This window comes from Biomphalaria glabrata, chromosome 5, assembly GCF_947242115.1.
Source record: "Biomphalaria glabrata chromosome 5, xgBioGlab47.1, whole genome shotgun sequence".
NCBI lineage: Eukaryota > Metazoa > Mollusca > Gastropoda > Planorbidae > Biomphalaria > Biomphalaria glabrata.
This window is the reverse complement of record NC_074715.1, coordinates 27,246,719-27,259,490: the sequence shown is the minus strand read 5'-3', so window position 1 is coordinate 27,259,490 and position 12,772 is coordinate 27,246,719. Positions and strand designations below refer to the sequence as shown.

At 29.8% G+C, this 12,772-nt stretch overlaps 1 protein-coding gene across 2 annotated transcripts in view; it reads left to right on the top strand.

The window, feature by feature from the left end:
- Positions 1-539: 539 nt before the first annotated feature.
- LOC106053606 (ADP-ribosylation factor GTPase-activating protein 1-like) overlaps positions 540-12,772 on the top strand; it is a 51,317-nt gene continuing 39,084 nt past the window's right edge. For both annotated transcript variants that reach the window (XM_056030116.1, XM_056030114.1), the window contains exons 1-7: positions 540-770; positions 1,752-1,861; positions 7,128-7,299; positions 8,267-8,490; positions 8,753-8,821; positions 9,608-9,716; positions 10,918-10,974. In XM_056030116.1, the coding sequence (XP_055886091.1) occupies positions 711-770; positions 1,752-1,861; positions 7,128-7,299; positions 8,267-8,490; positions 8,753-8,821; positions 9,608-9,716; positions 10,918-10,974 (801 nt within the window). In that variant the 5' untranslated portion in view covers positions 540-710. The remainder of the gene's footprint in view (positions 771-1,751; positions 1,862-7,127; positions 7,300-8,266; positions 8,491-8,752; positions 8,822-9,607; positions 9,717-10,917; positions 10,975-12,772) is intronic.

Below are 12,772 nucleotides of genomic sequence, written 5' to 3'. Positions count from 1 at the left end.
ACATTTGTTTCAGCACCTAGCTTCAACTCTATGTTTAATATTGTGATAGTATCAAAATGATAAAAAAAATTACTGATAACCAATTTTTTTTTTTTACTACTGCAGAATTTAAAAAAAAAATGAATTTTTATTTTGATAAACAGATTGATGATAATCGATTTAATGGTTTTTGGTCTAGAACTTTTTATTAAAGTAGTCATATAATATAGATCTAGATCTATAAAGTTTTAAAGAATAAGAGTTTGTACTATTTATAGTACTGTAGTCTACTACTTTTTAGAGTCTAGGTTTAGGTCTAAGCGATTTATTTTTTATACAGTAATTATGATTAATCCTTGACAAATCAAGATAACAGCATCATTGTTAAAGTCATTCATTACTTATAGATCTAGATCTACTTAAATCTAATATTCTCATGAATTGCAATATAAAAAAACAATCCTCAGTAGTGAGAAGACTATATGAAAATTATGAAATGAATGGATCTTTAGATATAATTAATCGAAATTTTTTTTAGACCGGAAGTTGTAACTAGCTATTGTCAACTAACATGGCTGACAGAGTTGACAGCTCATCAATTCATATATTATGATATATATCATTCTAATAATTAGATCTAATTTAATTTAAACCTATATAAAAAAAAATAATTTCCTTAATTTAAATTGCTAAACCAAAGTAGTACATCTAGATTCTAGATCATTATCATAATGGCAAGTCCGCGGACCAGACGAGTTTTGAAAGATCTTAAATTAGTTGATGGCAATAATGTAAGTTTTGTTACAGTTAGTATCAGTTACAGTTTTAAATTAATAGTTTTATAAGTAAAATTTAAAAAAGATTTAATAAAAATTAAATTAAAGGTACCTATATTATCTTCTGGTAAAACTCTCTTTCATTTTATATTTACTATTTTTACAAATGAATAAATTTGAACATATTACATAAAACTAAAATGTTTTAAATTTAACCTTGGTTAGAGTTAGGGCAGTTAGGCCAATAATTTTGAATTAATAGAATATATATATGCATCCTCTGTTTGGGACCCCCTCAACTCAAGAAAACATTAAGAAACTGGAACAGACACAAAATAGAGCAGTGAGATTCATAACAAACGAATATTCACATTTGACTAGAGTAATACCTTTAGTAAAATCACTAAATTTAGAAAGCCTTCTGGCGAAGTTCAGGACAGAAGACTCAAAAGTAAAGTAGCAATTATACATAAAACACTGAACAATAATCTTCAAATACAAAAACAAAATTTAATAAAATACTCAGAAAGACACAAAGATAAAGGCACATTCCTCATCTCATATGCTAGGACAAATTTGTACGAATGCTCCTTTTTCTCTAATACTATTAGAGCAAGGAAAACTAGTGACTTGGCATAATTTAAGTCATTGGTTAACATGCATGACGCGTAAGACGTAATGGTCTTCTTTTATTAAGTAACGTCTGTATAATATAATATAAGATAAAATATAGATCAAGTCTATAAATGATAAAGAGTTTGAACCTTAGCGCATTGATGATAGATCTATATCATGAAATGTGCGCCATACAAAAGTAATTAATTTGCTCTCAAAACAATTATTAAGGATTAAAGTTTTGGATGAGTAATAATTTTTGACACATCAACTGTTTAATATATATATTATATTTCTAGCTTGTAGTATTGTAGTACTTAATGTTTCACACAAATAAAAACAACAATTCAATAAATAGTTAAATACTTTCTTTTGTTATAGAATTGCTTTGAGTGTGGATCACATAATCCTCAATGGGTTAGTGTTACTTATGGTATTTGGATTTGCTTGGAATGTTCAGGGAAACATCGTAGCCTTGGAGTACATCTTAGGTAAGTTTGGAGTATATATATTACTGAAGCTTAGAATTTAATTTATGTCTTTTCTTTTTCTTAATTTTTAATTTGTTTTCTACCTTTTGGGTAATACTATTATTATTATTTATATATATTTTTATTACTTATAGCATGCTTAGTGATGGGCAAAAGTTAACTAAAAAGTTAGAAACTATTAGTTTAATTAAAAAAAATTAATTAAGGCCATTGTTTAACTAGAAAAAAAAAGTTTAGTTAAAATTGTAGTTTAATTAATTTTTTTTAGTTACTAACTAAAAAGTTTAATTAAAATTTGTAAAACTTTTCAACATGTGGTCAGGGTTGAAATGCACATCCCTGTTTTCTGGTCATGTGATATCAATAACTTTGATTATTAAAAAATATGCTAGGCCTATATTGATCTAAAGGCATTAGGATAACCAACACTAGAAAAAAAAAAAAATCTTAATCCACACCCTCTCTGACCATTAAGTAAATAGAATGTATCCAACTGGTTTTAACAACCTGGTCAGCTAGACATACACATGTAGGCCTAGTGTACTGTACGACGTACGTGTGTAGTCTATGATACTACAAGACTACCCTGCATTTTTTTCGTTACGTGTTATGCAATAGTGTTTGCTTAATGTGGAGTGGTCAAACAAGAAAATAACACACTGGCATGGCTAGTCAAACATACCCTACCTACCCAGAAAGTAATAGACTGACAATCTGGCCAGATAGACGTACACGTGTAGGCGTATATAGTGTACTGAGTGTGCAGCCCATAATGACAAGACCACCCTGTTTTTTTTTTCGGTATGGTTAGTCAAGCATGTATTTTACACTATAAAATAGTTATACAGGTCTAATGTTTTAAAACTCCAACGATTTCGTTTCTATTTCTTTGGTTATTAGACCTAAATTTGAAATTCTAAATCTATGTTATTTAATGAGATTTTAAACTTTACCGGTATAAGCAAGATTTTCCATTATATAATAAGGCGGAAAACAGATTGAGCTTTCAACATTCTACTTTTAGGACCATTTTTTTGACTAATTTCAAATTAGCTATTATTGACATATTATATATCAATTTTATTGCCCAAGAATAGAGGAATTCAAAAAAAATAAAATCAGAAGCAACAGACAATTATTTAACTTGAAAAAATGAGGTCAAACACACTTACCCCTAATAATGAAAAATTCATCACTCACAGAAGATATGTCTAAAAATCCATGAATTTCACAAATTCACAGTATTATTAACAGAAAAATGTGTCACAAAGTAAAATATTTTTATAGAACATTTGAAAAAAACAATAAAAACTAGTTTCTTAAAACATTTATGCCTATTAATTAGCCTCCCCAGACCCCACCCCCTCCGTAAAAAAAAATGGTTGCAAATGATACTTTATAATCATCCTGAAAAACAAAACCAGTATCAGTTTTGACATATTATATATCAGTTTTAATGCCCAAGAACAGAGGAATCCAAATATGGTTCATTCATTATCATCAGACAAGTATTAGACCATAAAAAATGAGATCAAACACACTAACCCCTAATAATGAAAAATCCATCATTCACAGAGGGTATGTCCAATATTCCATGAATTTTACAAATTCACAATATTATTTGCAGAAAACTATGTCACAAAGTAAAGTATATTTATAGACCATTTGAAAAAACAAACAAACAATTTTTAAAAATATTTATAACTAATAAATTAGCCCTCCCCCCTCGCCCCACCCTACCATAAAAAGTCTTTTTTTTTTTTCTTATATCTTCATGTTTTAACAAACTAATATCAATTTTAGATAAAGTTTATAGATGTATAATTTTAGACTAGAAAAGATCTTATATTAAATGAAATATTATCAAGATTTAGATCTCTTCTAGTTCTTGATCAATTTTTAGATCTAGGTCTAGACTACTATACTCTGACTCTAGTCTAGGCTTATAGATATTAGTTTAGTCCTAATAATAGGTTTTGCATAGTACATGATGTATTCTGTTTACTATCTCATATGATCTCAATTTTTGTATTTGTTGTAATTGTTGCTGAGAAAAGAAATAAAAACAACTTTTATTTGGTTTATAGATTCTATGTGTTTGTTGTTATTTTTAACTATGTCCATAAACCATAAGTAGATCTATATTTAGTCTCTATCCTACACAGCTAATAGTTTTTAAAAAATTATTTAATCTTTCTAGATCTAGTAATGTATTAGATTTATGCCTAGATTTAGATCTTTAAAAGGAAAAAAAAAAAGTGTTTTTGCCGATATATCTACATTCTAGCTCTATCATCTAGATCTATTAATCTAGAACTACCAAGTATCCTACCTACTTGAATCTCTTCTCTATAGTATAATCGACTAGATCTAGATTTTTTCCACTTTAAGTAGTTTAAGATGTAGATCTAGAATTCTAGATTTAGAGATCTAATTAAGCCCTAAATTTATAAGCTCCTATGAATTATATTTAGATATAAAATCTTAGATTTAATCTACATTTAGACTTAGACAAGATTCTAGATCTACACGTGTACATCGCAGTTGCTGGATCTAGAAATGACTAGATTTAGAATAAATTAGATCTCATATTTTTTCAATGTTAAAATCTAGTTTTAAGTCTATGAATAATATTTAGATGTAGAGATATATTTAGACTTAGGCTAGGGTCTTGATCCAAGCGTGTGGCCCGTGTACATCGCTACTTGACTATCTACTTAAATCTACTAGAAATGACTTGATTTAGATCTAAATCATCTAAAAGAATTTTTCCACGTTAAAATCTACTGATATAGACTCTAGTCCTAATTATATATAAGTTACTATGAATTATATTTAGACATAGAATCTATTATAAAATCTTAGATCTAATCTACATTTAGACTTAGACTTAGATCTAGCAAGTCTAGATTCTAGATCCATGCGTGTACATCGCCACTTCGCCACTTGACTATCTACTAGAAATGACTAGATTTAGCTCTAAATCATCTCAGATTTCCTAAGTCTATAAGTTATTATGAATTATATTATTATATTTAGACACAGATATACAATTTTAGATCTACATTTAATCTAGAGACTAGACTAGATCTAGTCTGATCCACGCGTGTGTGCATCGCTACTTGACTATCTACTAGAAATGACTAGATTTAGCTCTAAATCATCTCAGATTTCCTAAATCTATAAGTTATTATGAATTATATTATTATATTTAGACACAGATATATACAATTTTAGATCTACATTTAATCTAGAGACTAGACTAGATCTAGATCTAGTCTGATCCACGCGTGTGTGCATCGCTACTTGACTATCTACTAGAAATGACTAGATTTAGCTCTAAATCATCTCAGATTTCCTAAATCTATAAGTTATTATGAATTATATTAGAATATTTAGACACAGATATATACAATTTTAGATCTACATTTAGTGAATTTAGTCTAGAGACTAGACTGGATCTAGATCTAGTCTGATCCACGCGTGTGTACATCGCTACTTCACTATCTACTACTTAGTCTTAGCTACGACTAGTACTACTACTAGAACTAGAAGTGACTATATTTAGATCTCTAGACCTTTTCACGTTAAGATGTAGATCTAAGTCTATAACAAATTACTATGAATTATATTTAAACAAAGATCCAGATCTAAAATCTTTATCTTAGTCTAGATCTAGTCTAGATCCGCGCACGCTGGCAGCGCAAAAAAAAGGACGCATTTCCCGAGTCATGATGTTATTTGAAATGAAAACAAACGACACTCGTAGTGAAATGTAAAATATTTACCTAAGCAGTTGATATTATTTAAAAAAATGGTCTGTTATAGTTTCAGTCTATGATAAGGCTTAATAGATGTTGTCGGTTCCACTTATTCCGCGAGAATGAATAAAAAATTAAGCACGATGAAAAAAATTGATGAGGTCAAACTGTCCCGACACACTTCCGATGGGCTTTTAAAAAAACATGTTTTTTTTTAAAACTTTATTTTTTTTATACACCAAAAAAATAAAAAATAAAACACTATGATTGCTGAAATAAAAATAAACGTGTTTTGAAATTAAAATTGGTACCATTTAAATGATATTTTTATAAAATTGTATGCATAGTTTCACGACGCACAAATTATGAAATGGCATCGAGGCTATTTTTTTTTTATTTTTAAGATTAACTAACAACTTAATTTCTTTTCTTTTTTCTCTATCATTTAGAACAATCATTTCTAAACAGTAAGCATGCATTATTTCATAGTAATGATATAGGTTTATATGTTTCTTACCTTTTCAAAGGGGAGCACATAAATCCAAAAGTAAATCCTGTGTGTCTTTTTTTGCATACTTCATGACATTCACAAATGCACAAATTTCTTATAAAAACGAATTTCAAAAAAATATTGCTAATGAAGCTTCCACAAACATAGGTCTACCCATCAGTAAAAGGAAATATACCACAGGTGTTGTATATATGGAGAAAATGAATAATGAACTTCAAAAATGCATTTTCAATAGAAAATCTGTTTTCCGCCATAAGTTAATATATTTTTTTAAAAAAGGGTACTATTCTTTTCTAAAGGTTTTAATTCAGGGCAAAAATACAAGCACACATATTTATTTAGACATTTTTATTTTATTTTATTGTGCATTAATGTTTATGTAAGAAACATATTCTTTATTACTGATTTTATTATACATAAATATTACTAGAATGTTAAAAGAATAAGATCGAACCGTAGGCATACAGTCGGATGATTATATCTTTATTGGTCTAGTTCAATATAATTTGGCTTTAGTAAACAAAAATTTTTAAAAATATTTTAACTTTATTTTAAAAAAAAATAATTGTAGCAATCAGGAATTGACTCTCTTAGTATATAATATGGAATTAGGTATACATATATATTAAACTCATTATATTTCTTTTTAATAAATAAATTATTTTTAACCAAATTGGTTAGCATTATTTATGAATAAAGGTATAGTAAGGTGTATGTATAGAGAAATGAAGAGCGATATTTTAAGTATATTTATGATAATAGACCTGATAATAGCTCTGAATTTATAAAAATATCAAATCTTAGATTGGATCCCAGGTTGTGGTTAAGAATGGCCATTAAAAGAAAATTAGCAGTGACTACTTTTTTTTCTTTTTTATGTATTAATAGACAATTTGGTGTCTAATGTTACTTTTATATTTAGACTTGGATTATTTTTGTGAGCTCTATTTAACTTCTATTACATATTTAAAAAAAAATAAATTCTTATCTCTAGCTTTGTTCGTTCTGTTTCAATGGATAAATGGAAAGACTCAGAGCTTGAGAAAATGAAAGCAGGAGGAAACAAAATGTGTAAAGAGTTTTTCATATCACAGCCTGATTACCATGAAGGAATGAGTTTACAGGAAAAATATAACACTAAAGCAGCAGCGCTTTTACGAGACAAGGTAATAGCCTTTAAGTAAAAATTTTTACTCACAATTGTTTTTCATTCATGTCACTTTTAAAAAGAAATGTTTTATGCACACTCTGGCCTGCTTAGCTTACATATATTATATAGTACTAGTCGGACACGCCTGCGGGCCTTAGTTTGTGTATTACTAATCTTTAGGATTGGATTTAGATCTATGTCAAACTTAGCTAATGTTACTTTCAAGTTTTTCTCTTTCGCCATGAAAATAAAAGTAGTTTTCCGAAAAGCTGATACATTCATATCAAATGTAAAATAATATGGAAACTGGTTTACCCGATTTGTTAAAAGCTTCTTTAATAGAGATTAAATTTAGCTTTTAAAATGAAAGAAGCGCTAGATGAATGGGATATAAGGTACAATTAAAACGGATTTACCCGATTTATTCAGTGAATGGGATTATAAAATACGTCACTAAGTTTAAATTTGCAGATATAAGGAACAAATTTGTGTAAAAATGCTTTAGAAACACACATTTGAAGGTTAAATTTATTAAATAATGAGATCAATAGACTATATTTTCTTTTTTTATGTGTGAAAGTAATAAACTATGTCTGCAAATAGTAGTTATTAAAATGAGATCTAGATCCTTTCGATCTTGTCTCATGTAAAAATGGCCTAGATCCATGAAATAGTAATACTTTCATAGAGTTGGGCAATTTTTTATTTTTTTTTGAGGGTCTTAAATTTGTTCTCGGGCTACTATACATACATTATGGTTCCAGTTAGTACCCAAGGAACATTTATGCCAAGTTTTAACAATATTGGTAAAACGGTTTTGATTTCTATGCTGGACATACACCCATAAATACATATGCCTTACTTTCTGCTGTATAGTATAGATTTGAAATAAAAAGGTTAACTTGTATTTGTTGTTTCATTAACTTGTTAAAGCTACCTTTTAGGTGTTCATACATCTTTTATCTGAATGATTGATTTATTAGGTTGCAACTATTGCCGAGGGTAAACCTTGGAGTATAGAGACCTCTTCAGCTCGAAACTATGTAGCATTCCAACCTGGACGGCTAGCAACTTCAGCCTCCACTTCACGCCTGTCATCAAGCTCAGCATCCTATAGAGACAGTGGAAGCTTCCACAGCAGTAGCAGCACTGGTGATCTAGGGGAGGTCTACAACGCGGGCTATCAGGACTCAGAAACATTGAATAGGTTTGTGTATTTTACGTGTGTAAAAAAGTCTAAGTGCAGATATTGAGTATGTCTATAGATTTAAAGATTGGTAAATTATAGGACTTTTTAAAGTAGGAGAATCTAATCTTTGTTTGATTTTAACAAAATAAACATCTTTTTGGAGGATTTCAAGAACTGCAATATAACAAAAGTGTGTGCTATTCAATAACTAATAGATTGTAATATTTTCACAGATTGCATGCAATCTTTGTTTCTTATAAACTCAGTCTATTTCTTTCAGTAACTATGTCAAGAGACAAAAAGATGATTTCTTCAGTAGAGTTCAACAAGAAAATGCCAATCGTCCAGAGTAAGTCTTGCATTTATTAGCATTTTATTCTACAATCATCTTTAGTGAGCAACATAATGAACTCTAGCTTTTTAAAGTAGACATTTAGTGCTGCAACATTTAGGTTACAAGAGATAGAATAAAAACTATACAAAATAATCAAGTCTAGCTGTATGAAGTAAACATTTAGGGTTACAAGATATGATATATATCTCAAGAGGAGCCCCTACTGTGTAATAATTATAACTGTAACCTCTCTTTAATGCACATCCTCATTGGTTGCCTCAGAAGGAAATATTTTTTAATGAACAACCTCAATACGCTGATAGCATAGATCCTGGAAATAAAGTCAGAGTTCTATCAGGGAAGTGAGACTGATTGTCAGAATCTGAGTGATTTAATTTTGGGTTAAAAATATGTTTACAAATATTTACAACGGATTGGTATTAATAATTTATCAACTAAACCTAGAATTTGTAATATTTGAATTATAAATAAGCTGATTTTAATACTTAAATAGCAACTTGTATGCATGTAGCTTTTAATGTCCCATTAGTATTAACTATACCAATATAGTCAATAAAAGAAACCTTAAAAAAGTAAAGGGCACAACAAGGCCTAAAATTTGCTGATGTGCAAAAAAATTAAAATCCAATGAAATGATGATATAAGATGTACAAACCAAATTTTTTTTTTTCCAACTGCATGTAAAGTATAAAGAAAAATAGTGATCCACTGCTACTGTTGTGAATGTCTATGTGACTACAATTAGAAAAGACAATCCATAGAGTTTCTCAATATTTACAGCTATTTGCCCCCAAGTCAAGGTGGAAAATATACAGGCTTTGGTAACACTCCTCTTGTGGACAACAAAAAAGATGATTTTTTTGATAACACACTCTCAACACTTTCTACAGTAAGTCTAAATATGTTTCTCATTGACATGTCTAGATTTGTTTAGAATATCTATTTAAACCTGGCTATAATGAACTTCTTGCCAGTAAATGATACAACTTGAAATCTTTGTTTCACCAAAAGGTATAGTTTGAAGAAAAATTAAAAGGCTATGAATGTTAATAATTTCTCTCTCTCTCTTTTTTAAGTCCTCACTGACTGACTGACTCAACACTTTACTAAAACCCATTTCTTCCATGTCCTTAGAATAACTAGGCACGTTTCATGTTTGATGGTACACCAGAATTGTTCAAAATGGTTAACTTTCTATAAATTGATGGTTTGTTGGTGTGACTGTACCTTTGTACAACAAAGGCACCACTTGTTATGGGCTAATAAAATGATCTGTATGAACAGTGTCATACAAAGCATCTATTATTGTGTTATAAATTCTCTAAGAGTCCATAAACATTCAATGTAAATTTCAACATTATCATAAGTTTTAGAAGTCCTACCCTTTTTTGGCACCTTATTTTTCAATTAATCTTTTAACTGATTATAGTAGACCAATGCAATTAGCACAGTCACATAGTCACAACATCAAAAACTTTCAAATTGTTGATGTTTTTCTGGGCTTGGCATATTCTCTTTTTTGTTTTGTACATATCAATCAATAAAGTGCATGACAACAATGTTGATAGACTAAGAACTAGGTAGAGTTGAGATCCAGTCAACCTTTTAATTCAGCACTTAGCCCAAACTTTTTCCTGAACATAAACTTGATGTTTGACTAAACATTCTACTGCTCGAAGTCCTCAGGGTTGTATGATTTGTCCAGGAGGTGGGGTTGTCTGTGAGGGTTTGATTTGTGATAGGGCAGAGAAATTGTGAATATATAATATTTACAACAGATTTTTATTAAATTAATACATTTTTACTAACTGTGAATAGACCTTGTTTTAGAGACTGTGTAAAATTTAGTTATTGGGATTTGAAGGGAGAATAACCCCTGTGGGATTATGGGCACGACATGGCCTAAATTGTGCTGATGTACCAAAAACCCAAAATATCAAAATATTAAGAAAATAAAAGGTCTTCAAGTAAAAGACTCAAAGATCAGTGCAGCGTTACTCATTGCCTCTAGCTGCATTATACAATTTGACAATGTTATAAACAAATGAAATGTAGAAGAGCTCATCAAATGATTGTGTTTTGTTTTGCAGGGATGGTCAACTTTTGCCTTGAGTGCTACAAAGTTTGCTTCTGCTGCCACAGAAAAGGTTTTGAGCAATTCAATTCAGTGTTCATCTGTCCCTTAGTTTGTTGCATGTTTGTTGAATGTTGTGTCTTTATAGCCTAACATCTCTTGCTGTTGACGTTGTTATTAGTGATAATTATTAAAATTGTCATTTTAGGATTAACAAGGGCTTAAATCAAAAGCTCATACTTACATCACATAATACACATGAGAAAAGTGAGATATGCTGTACAGCATTAATAATAATAATAATAATCTTTATTATCCGTAAGGAAATTTGTCTTACAATTTGTGCATTACACCAAACAAAAAACATTATAACTAAAAGAAACCAAAGTGTACATTCACACCAGACTCACTCATAATTTACATGTGACAAAGTTTATACCAGATTGTTCTTATTTAATGATTTGATTGCCAGGGGAACAAAAGAGTGTTTGTATCTGTTTGTCTTTGCTATCGGTGTCTTGTATCTCTTTTGTGATGGTAAAATCACAAAATCCTGACACAAAGGGTGGTTCTTTATTTCGAGGATCTTGTTAGCTTTTTTATAGATGTTTGTCTCAAACAACTGCCCAAATGGGTTTTTTTTTTTGCCAATGACTTTGCCAGCAGCATTTAGGATTCTATAAAGTTTATTTTTATTTTTAATGCTCAGATTGCCATACCAGGCAGTGATATTGAAACTTAAGATATTGCAGATGTGAGCGTGATAAAACATAGCCAAGGCCTTTTTGCTAACATTAAACGAGGACCCCGTTTTCTTAGTAATCGTAATCTTTGCTGCCCTTTTTTGCTGATATAATCAGTATTTGCAGTAAAATTTAGTTTATTGTCTAGGATAGTACCAAGGTATTTAAAGGTTTGCACAATTTCAATAGTCTCTCCAGCTACAGAAACAATATCATTTTCCTTCTTGCCCCTACGAAAATCGATTATCATTTCTTTGGTTTTTTTTACATTTAATAATAAAAAATTATCTTTACAGTATTTTTTAATGTGTTCTATTTCTTTGAAATACTCATTTACGTCTGAGCTCTCTGAGAGCAGGGCAGGAAAAGCTGCATCATCAGCGAATTTTGTGAAGGAGCAACAAGAACTATCGGATTGAAAATCATTGGTGTACAAAATGAACCACAATGGCGATGTCACAGCCCCCTGGGGCGCCCCTGTGTTAACTATGCGTTCATTAGATATAACATTGTTTACCCTAACCCTCTGAGCTCTCTGGGTCAAAAATTCATTAGCCCATAGTATTATGTACGGACTTTAATTTGAGAAATGAAAATTTAGATATGGATACAGCTAATTACAGCCTGTTTCTCAGTTTTTATTAGTTACATTATGCTTTTGTTTTTAAACTAAAAAACACACAAAGCAGTTGAAAGAAAGTCATTTCTAGTTCTATACATGTACAACAAAGTATACCCAAAGTTATCTTTCTCTAGATCTATACAACAAAGTATACCCAAAGTTATCTTTCTCTACATCTATACAACAAAGTAGACCCAAAGTTATCTTTCTCTAGCTCTATACAACAAAGTAGACCCAAAGTTATCTTTCTCTAGCTCTATACAACAAAGTTGACCCAAAGTTATCTTTCTCTAGATCTATACAACAAAGTATACCCAAAGTTAACTTTATTTTTGAATGTTCTTTAAAAAAAGAAACAACTTCTTTGCCATCAGATTCTCTTTTAGTTTTCCTTTGATAAAGTGAAAAAGTTTGTACACATTATTTCCCCCACACCCAAACTTGGATTAAGATGAAATTTTGGACAATTATTTCTTTTACAACACAAGAATCAATAAAAAAATGTA